Genomic DNA, 9,474 nt, shown 5'->3' with positions numbered 1-9,474 from the left:
AATGCGTTTAAAATCGCATCAAATTTGTTTTCGCATTTTTATCAAATTGGACCTCCTTACCTATTTCCACTTCTTATCTCCCTTCTGCAAGATGTAGTCACATCTTGTGTCCTCTCTTGATTTGGTCTCTGCGGACTTGTATGGTTCATATTACTACGTCGATCCTTGACGCCGTTCCCAGTTCTAAACATAAGGTGGCAGTATTGCACAAATAAAGACCAACAGGAAGGGAAAATTAAGCCAAACTGCCAAAGAAAAAGGAGTTTCACAGGGAAAGGGCCATTAATTTAAGAAGGAAAGAGACAAACCAGACATTTCTAGTTTATACCCAACTCACGGCCCAAGGTCAGGACCGTGTAAGATACAGTACAAAGGAGCTATTCAAGAGCGCAGGAGGAGGGTGACTTGGGGGAAACGCGTGCACAATCTCCTCGTTGATTTTGTGGTTCCACTGGAGGAGGCATATGCACTTCGTGCACGTGTGTGTGATTAGTTACAGAACAGCTGCGGGACGCAGTGGACCGGGCGTGGATCTGCTAAAGACCAATAGAACTCTGAATGACCGCCTCTGGACACACGCCTGACACAGGTTTACAACGGTGCTTCTTGAAGGTCAGCTCTCATTTTACCCCGGTTGGAAAATGAGTCTTGAGGGGGTATATATACATTGCCCATGGGCACACCGTTAGGAAGAGGTGCATTCAGCCAGGTGTTCCAAGCGCAAGCCTGTGCTAGGGATGCTTCTGACCTTCGCAGTCTTCCTGTAGTAACCCTACGCACATACACACATACTTGGACACTGGTACTTTGGACAAAAAGGATCCACCTTACAGTAAGCGGTGTCGTACAGTTGTAACAGGGAAGTCAGGAACTCTTGAGAATCTGACCAGTTGGGGCCCTTTTCCGAGAGTAAGACTCAGACTACTGCGTGTGTAATTTCGGGGGGGGGGCAGGGCGGGATCTCAGGCCTCCTGGAGCCCGTCCATTTATCAGATTCCAGGTTAAGAAGAGTTGTGTTCTGATTGGAGCCTAGATAGCAACATAAAAAAAAAAAAAAAACCAGACGGATTTGGGAAGAGAGGCAAGCAGGGGCGTTCCTCCTCCCTCCAAACACAAGTGGAGTTTCACCTCGGAAGAACGGAGGGGCTGGGCAGAAAGTCGTAGGAGCGAGGTGGAACGCCCGGCTTGGGCCCCCTCTCCCAGGCCGCTGTCCCCTTCTCCTCCACCCCCCGGACCCACACTCTGCTCGCCCGCGTTGGTGTTCGGCAACAGGGGGCTTGAAAGGGAGCTGCGAAAGCCCAAAGCCTGGACCGCGGGAAGAGGGCAGCACACAGTGGCTTTTCCTTTACATTTTTTTTTAAATCGTCAGCTCCCCAGCCTAGCGTTTCGATCCCTCCTTTCCCAAGTCGCTGCTCCCCACCTCCCAGTTCGCTCACTCGCCTTCTCTTCCCCCTCCTCCACCGTTCTCCCGGCGGCTTCATCCGACCCTCGGCCTCCAGCCCCGCCTCCGCCACCGCGGGGTTTCACGCGCTGCGGAATGAAATCTGCATAGTGACCGCCCCTGTAGGAGATCATTGGTGCAGTTCCTGCCCGTCGCAGCCGATGATTGGTGGGCCTCCCCGGGTTATTTGCATGCCGGCGGCGGCTGGGTACCCAGCTGTGCCGGCGGCCGGCGCCGCACAGAACTTTGCCGAGCGCTTTCTCGAAGGCAGGTCTCGGACTCGCGCAGCTCCCAGAGCCGTCTCCTTCTGCTGCCGCCGCCGCCCTGTTCTCTCGGGATTCCTTTTCTGCGGAGGGTAGACGTTCTGCTTGAGGGAAGTTGAGGTGGGCCAGGGGGAGTGCTGAGGAGGAGCGACGGGGGTGGAGGGGGCGTTCCAGTGATAGCTTCAAGTCCGTACGCGGGGCGCGTGGGGCTCCGGCCGCAGCGAATCTCTCCCACCTTCCCGCGGCCGCCGGGCGGGCGGGCGGGCGATGCGGCCGCCGAGCTCCGCGGCGCCAAGAAGGAGAGCGCCCGGGAGAGCCTAGAGCTTGTTTCTGCCCACTTGGGAAAGGGCGCATGGAGTTGTGAGCGCCCCTCGCTCGGCGAGGCGGCTCCCGGCAGACTCCCCATGGCCGGGACGTACAGCTCCACTTTGAAGACGCTGGAGGACTTGACCTTGGACTCCGGGTATGGGGCCGGGGACTCGTGCCGCTCGCTCAGCCTCTCGTCCTCCAAGTCCAACTCGCAGGCGCTCAACTCTTCGGCGCAGCAGCATCGCGGGGCGGCCTGGTGGTGCTACTCCGGCTCCATGAACAGCCGCCACAACAGCTGGGACACGGTGAACACGGTGCTGCCAGAGGACCCCGAAGTGGCTGACCTCTTTTCACGCTGCCCGCGCCTCCCAGAGCTGGAGGAGTTCCCCTGGACTGAGGGAGACGTGGCCCGGGTGCTTCGCAAAGGTGCTGGAGGCCGGCGGTTGCCCCTGTTCTCGGCCGAGGCGGTCAGGCGCCTGGCCGGGCTGCTCCGCCGGGCGCTCATCCGTGTGGCCCGCGAGGCGCAGCGCCTGAGCGTGCTGCACGCCAAGTGCACCCGCTTCGAGGTGCAGAGCGCCGTGCGCCTAGTGCACAGCTGGGCGCTGGCCGAGAGCTGCGCGCTGGCCGCTGTCAAGGCGCTGTCCCTGTACAGCATGAGCGCCGGCGACGGGCTTCGCCGGGGCAAGTCGGCGCGCTGTGGCCTCACCTTCTCCGTGGGCCGCTTCTTCCGCTGGATGGTGGACACCCGCATCTCCGTGCGTATCCACGAATACGCAGCCATCTCGCTCACTGCCTGTATGGAGAATCTGGTGGAGGAGATCCGAGCCAGGGTGCTGGCCAGCCAGAGCTCCGACGGAGGAGGGGCCGGAGGCGGGGAGGTGTCTGCTGAGGCCCTGGAGATGGTCGTCAACAACGATGCGGAGCTTTGGGGCGTCCTGCAGCCCTATGAGCATCTCATTTGCGGCAAGAACGCCAACGGTAAGCACGAGGGTCCCGGGCCCGCAGACCGGGTGGGAGAGAAATCCGCCACGGGGTGGGTTTCCTAGGACCTGAGAGAAAGCGTTTGGTCCATAGGTGGAGGAGTTCATCAAATAGCTCTTGCCCGAGGTTGTTCTTTCTGGGACTAACTTTTGGAGGGCAAAGTCGTGGTTGATTTTCTGCATCCTGTTCTGCATGGTGTGGTCTCTATTGGAGGCTGTTCACTGATTGAACTGATTGACCAAGCCATCCCTGAACCTCTCGTGGCGTGAAGCTTACTGCCCTGTTGCTCTCTGCCTGGCTTGACTGCATCTGTAGTTGGCGTCTTTCCCCACACTGGGCAGATTGACTGTGGTTCTGTCCCAGTACTCTCCAACCCAACAGCAGCAGCTAGAGGGCCAAAAATCTTAAGACCTGAGCCTTGGGTAAGTGGAATAGGAGGAAGGGAACAGGAAGCCCAGCACCTGGTGCTGCCACCTTGGGCTTTGCTGGATTGAAGGATGCCTTTCAGGCCATCTGCTGGAAGATGGAGTGGTAGTGGTAAGTTCGTAACTCTGTGTGTCCAGCATGGTGGAACTTGGTGACCCCTGAATCCCCTTTCCAGAAAGGGAACCACATACTAGCTCCCAGGGCCTGACTTTCCAAGCTGTCACCAACCAAGTGAGCAATCGATTAAAACCCTCTGTTGTGTTAAATGCATAACCTTCTGGGCTTTTCTGAATGAAATGATGACCCAGTCAGTAAACCACACTATGGGGAAGAGGTATGGGGGGATGGGCAACTGCTTCATGTCAAGTCCGGAAAAGAAACAATTGGGTAGTTGCATTTCTCTGAAGGATGACATGGCTTCAGTGCAAAAGGTGGTGGGAAGTACTTGACCTGCTCCTTGGAAGGGTGTGACATACATTCAACAGTAAACTGACTACCAGACTCCAACTTAAGTAGTCAGCAGACCATTAATTATTTAGAATGGTGCTATGGCTAATATCCTTGCAGTCTGATTGGAAGGCCATTTTGGCAAATAAATAGTCAGTGGAAGAGGCCAGGTGGGTACTGAAAAGGCATAAAGGGAATCAAATTTAAATGTGGTTTAACATAATCGTAATAGTTAAAATTTAAAATTAGTACTTGACAGTGTGTCAGACACTGTTCTTAGCACTTTATATGTCAACGCAAGTAATTCTAGCCACCCTATTAAGGTAGGTACCTAAGGTATTATCCCCATTATACAGATAGGACAACCGAGGTACCCAGCGGTTAAGCAGTTTGCAAGATCACACAGATATCATCAAGTGACAAGCTGGAATTTGAACCCAGGCAGGCTACAGAGGTCAAGATTTTAGCCACTGGAGGAGAGGAAGCACCTTTGTTTTCATGGGTCCAATTTCCAAGGATAGCAATTGACATCTTAAGCCTCATTTTGAAGACAGTCTGTATCTATCAACATGATTGACTCTGACTTTCCTTGTTTTTTTTTTTTTTTTTTTTTTTTTTTAATTCTGGCACTGCCAAAAGGAGCTGCTTGGAATGGAAGAGCATTTGCCTTTTAATTTTCCTCCTCTTAGGTCAGAGTTGAGGTCAGTTCAGAATCTCAGTTGATGATATCACAGCTGATAATTGTGCTTTGCGCTCCAGGTATGTGGCATCACCCCCGGGAACATGAGCTCCAGGAGAGGAAGTGGAGGGCGAGGGGATTTCCAGGCGGTTGTCATAGCCCAGGGGAAGCGTTCTGAACTTTTGGCTGAGGGGAGGCCCAGACTGAACTCAAAGACTCCTAGGAGAAAGAAAACCCAGGCTCTATAACCGTATAACCCAAACTAGAATAAAGGTGGAAGGAATAGTAGGTGCCAAACAAAACAGAACATGCCCTTCATGCTGGTGCCCAGCAGGTTGAGGACCTTCTCCGTGTTTCTAACTGCAAATCGAGTCTAGTAAGAGTGGCTGCCTCTCCAGGGTCCCCTGCAAATGCAGAGTGGCCAGAAATTGCTAGAACACAGGTGTCTTCTACTAAAGAGCTTATCCTAAAGGGCCTTTTCTTATCCAGGGTCATCATTCCTTGGGATTTTCTTTGCAGAATGCGTTTTTGACCCCATGATTTGACCTCCTGCCTCCCCTCTCCCACCTCGAACAATCCTTCTTAAGCTGTGGTAGTCAAGACAGCAGGACTCTATGTGACAGGCGGCAAAGCTCCTGGGATATTCTGAGCCAACGGGTCCCTCTGTGCATTCCTTGGTCTCCAGGGAGCTCTCTTGCAGGAGAGGTGACCATTTGCTTCCACTGAGTAACATGGATGCTCATTTTTTATACATGAAAACCTGAGGGTGGCCCCAGTAAACAATAACCAGGCTGATTTATTAAGTCTCTTTAGACAAAGTGAAATGTATGTTTAGTAGAGGAACAATGAATTACTTACGCCTGAAAGCTGACTTCAGAGGGAAGCGTGAACTGCTTAGGAAAGAAATGGAGAGATCCTAAACCTTTGTTATACTGAAAGAAGCCAAGGGCCAGCAAGGTGACCATTTACACAGCCAAAGACTAAGTGGGCAATGGCTCACACACCGGAGGGAGAGTGCTGGCTCACAGTCTTGTCCTGCTGGCTTGCCTTTAAATTGCATATTTATTGTTGTTGTGCCTGCTAATTATACAGCATGCGCACATGCATTTGAGTCAGCTATATAGGGCTCTTAAACTTTTAATGTTTTCCAACCAGGAGTTTAAGGGCCCTCATCCATCTATTCCCATCCATTACTCAGAGTGCTGGGCAAATATGGTTTTGCTCAGCCCGAGATGGATGATAAAAGTTCTATGGTGTTTATAAAACATGATCTCAGCTTCACAGAGCAGCAGGAATTATATACTGCTTGCTCATTTGGTATTGATGTCCCTGTTCCCAGGGCAATGTCATTAAGTGATGGTATCTCCATGGCTTCCTTATGGGAGGTAGAGAAACCACTTTAATAGAGTAGTATTTATAAAGGTGGAGCTGGCAGAAAATAGAAACTTCCCTCATCCACTCGTTCCTCCCTCCCCCTGCTTCTCATCATTGTATGTCAGTTTGATGCTGAGCATCACTTCCAGGTTTCTTCTTGGCCATTTTTCTTACTAAGCTTTCCTGAAGGTCCATGCTGTCTGAGAAAAATCCCATTCCGTTTTGAGACTCCGGGTTAAATGACAGGATTTTGGTGAGACTATTCTTCCTCCAAAGCAGTAACCAGGATGTACATGAAGGTAGCTCTGTCATAACGGTAGAGAGCAAAAACTTTGGAATTGCGTGTGAAGCTCACTTCTGCTGTTTATATGAGTGACCTGGGGCATATTTCTTAACCGTTCTAAGCCTCAATTTTGCTGTCTGTAAAATGGGGGAATAACAGCACCTAAACTCATAGGGTCAGTATGAGGATTAGGTGATATCATAGATTTAAAGATCTTAGCACACATACAAGTTCCTGGGTTTAGTCCCCAGCACCTCCTCTAAAAATAAAACAAGTAAGTAAACCTAATTACCTCCTTCCCAAACAAACAAAAATTTTTTTAAAATAAAGATTTTAGCACATATTAAATGCTTAAGAAATAGTTGCAGTTCATTCAACAAATAATTTCTTGGGCACTGACCCTGCCCACACCACTGTTAAAAGTGCTGCTAGGTGGTGAAGGGAGAGGATCCTTCTGTCATGGTTCACAAACTAATGAAGGAGACAAGAAAAAGTCAACAAATAGGGATTTACTTTTTTTTTTTTTTTTTTTTTGCAGAGATGGTTTTGGCAGTAAGTGTTATGAACAACAACAAAAAACAAAGTAATGGGCTAGTGTGACTGGGGCTAATTTAAATGATGGACTAGGAAAGCCTCTCTGAAATTTCATTAGTAGTAGGTAGTAGTAGGTAATATATCAATATCACTGCTGTCTAACAACCTCTTGGCAAAAAAAAAAAAAAAATGGTGAAAACCTTTCTGATTATCAGCTGAGGCGAGTCCCAGCGATCTCATTTGCGGTCAAGAAATAAAAGGGCTGCATCTACAGCAGGGATGAAGTCTTCTGGTTGTTGGATTCATTCAACAAAGAGATTATAGGATGGATTTCCATTAAGATAATCAACTCCAGGAGCGAGGGTTAATTGAGCTGCTAGTTGCTGTTTAATCAGTTTCCACACCTGGGTAGTCTGGGGTGGGGGACTTCCCTCCTCTTTGCGTTATTGAAACCAAGGGAGCTGGTAAAACTGAAACAAAGCAAGCTTTGGAAATGCAAGCTTATTTTTTTTTTTTTTTTTTTGTTTTCCTTGAATGCTCAAGGAGCGCAGCCCAGCCTTAAGTAGTTAGAGGAATAAGGTGGGGTTGGTTGTTCTGCTGCTTTCTCCTGAAGGTTTCACCTGACTCCACCCCTGGCTAGAAGAGCGACCTCTCCTTGAATTTCCACAACACCCAGGGCAGATTCTTGAATCATTTCCTGCTTGTGTCTGTCTCTCCCAGCACACTGTGGGCTCACGGGCATCGCTGCTCCCCTGTGCCTTGCACGCACGGGGTCTGGCACGTAGTAGAGGCTCCATGCATGGTGGGCAGGCAAATGATTGAAGTCACCTGGGATGAGTTCATGTAAATGGGAAGCATTTCAGGTTGGGAGGATTCCTTCAGAGTGTGGTACCCAAAGTGAGGGTTTCCCAGCAGAAGTCTAATGGGCAACAGATCCACAGGAGGACTGAGTTGAAAGACAGAGGCAGTCAATTCCCCTAAGAATAGCAATACAAATCCCCCCCTTGCCCACAGAGCTGCCCTAGAGGGCAGTTTGTTGATGACCATTGCTCAGAAGAGTTCGCATCTGTGTTCCCCCCACCTGCCTCCAATCTGAGGATGGCACTAAGGCAGTCAACTACTGAGACATTCCTGAGTTACACAAGCAACACCTAAGGTTCTGAAACAAGCCAGAGACACTGGGCTGCGGAACCTCAGGCTGGTCCTTGTCCCGCCTCCCCATCAGTCCCTGTCCTTTGCCAGGTGGAGCAGTGGGTGAATGCTTTGGCCTATTTTCACACTTCTACAGCTGTAGTAATAGGTCTGACCTTTGGCAGCTCCTTAAAATGTTTTCCTCTGGGATCCTACCGGGTGCCCATACAAATCCATCGAATGAGATGCCCTTTCACAGAAGGGTCTCCGGGAGCCCAGGATCCACAGCTTGGTAATGGACCAAGCCCCATGTTGCTCAAGCCCTAGACCTGTGCTTTTTCTGTGAAGAATCACAGAAACAGAAGTAGTGAGGAACAGGGCAGTATTTGATCCTCTGCCAGTGGCGGCGAGGGTGAGACTACTAGCTACAGCAGTACCTGTTTGTTAATACCTGTTGCTTATTGGCCTGCAGTGTCCGGACACTTCAGATCCATTAGGCCAGAGAATCTTCACAAGCAAGGTGAAGCCCAGGCACTGAGGCCCAGATATGGGTGGTTCTTCCTCCAGAGGATGCTGTGTTAGGCTGTTTAAATGTTGCTTGCTGGCGGTCCCAGGATGTATCCTGCAGGGGCTATCAAATTTAAGGAGCCATCCTTGCTACTCACGAGGGGTGGGGAGCTCTGCCATCCAGGGAGGGCCTTATAGTGCCAGCTGCTGGGTGAGCAATAAGCTCAGTCAGATAGGAAAGCTGCCCCTTCTACTGCGTACTTGTCTAGCTGCAGGGTGAGCCAGCCCAGGGAAGGAGGGCACCCGGGAGGAAAGAACCCAAAGGGGGCCCGTGTTGAGGCCACTGGCCTCTGGGCACTCAGTTCACTTTGATTTCCTCTGAGTCCACTGCTACGTGTCGGGCTGCTGGTGAAATCTCAGTGCCAGGAGCACAGGGAGAGAAGGAATCAGGGTAGCAAGCACTGAAATGCTCTGGCTTTGAAGTCTGAGTTGGGCCCCAAATTGCCTCGCCTCTTACCAGGGCCTTGAGCAAGTCACTTTAGGTCTCCGTTTCTGTACCATAAAACAAGGGCCCAGCTCTTATACATGGGACAGTTGTGTCCTGTGCATACTCAGCACTCCCAGGATGTCAGAGCTGCGGCCTGGTTGAGCTGAGCATTGAGAGTATGGCACAGGGTGGGGCTGCCCAGGTGTAATTCCTGGTTCCCTGCTTGTGAGCTGTGTCGTCCCGGGCAGGTTAACTGCTGTGCCTCATTTCTCCCCTAAAACAGGCTTTCTCAGCCTTGTCAGTGTTGACACTTTGGACTGGGTAGCTTTTACCGTAAGGCTGTTCTGTGCACTATAGGATGCTTAGCAGTATCCCGGCCTCCACTCACTAGATGCCAGTATCACCCCTCCCCCCAGCCCCTGCTGCCAGTCCTGACAATCAAAAATGTCTCCAAACATTAGCAGATGTCTCCTGGGGGGCAAAACTGCCCCTGGTTGAGAGACGCTGCTCTGTAATAGGACTGCACAAAGTGCCCAGCTCAGAGGATATCTGTGAGGATTTACCAAAAGTCTCTGTAAGGGGCTTTGCACTGTGCCTGGCACATAAAATATT

The 9,474-nt window shown here is 50.9% G+C and overlaps 1 protein-coding gene across 1 annotated transcript in view; it reads left to right on the top strand.

Moving 5' to 3' along the window:
- The first annotated feature begins 2,108 nt into the window (after window positions 1-2,108).
- Window positions 2,109-9,474, top strand: part of ABTB2 (ankyrin repeat and BTB domain containing 2) — a 173,353-nt gene continuing 165,987 nt past the window's right edge. The window contains exon 1 of the mRNA XM_032488441.1: window positions 2,109-2,991. Within this exon, the coding sequence (XP_032344332.1) occupies window positions 2,109-2,991 (883 nt within the window). The remainder of the gene's footprint in view (window positions 2,992-9,474) is intronic.

The sequence above is a fragment of the Camelus ferus genome, chromosome 10 (assembly GCF_009834535.1).
Source record: "Camelus ferus isolate YT-003-E chromosome 10, BCGSAC_Cfer_1.0, whole genome shotgun sequence".
In the NCBI taxonomy this organism is placed as follows: domain Eukaryota; kingdom Metazoa; phylum Chordata; class Mammalia; order Artiodactyla; family Camelidae; genus Camelus; species Camelus ferus.
This window is presented reverse-complemented; position numbering and strand designations above follow the sequence as displayed.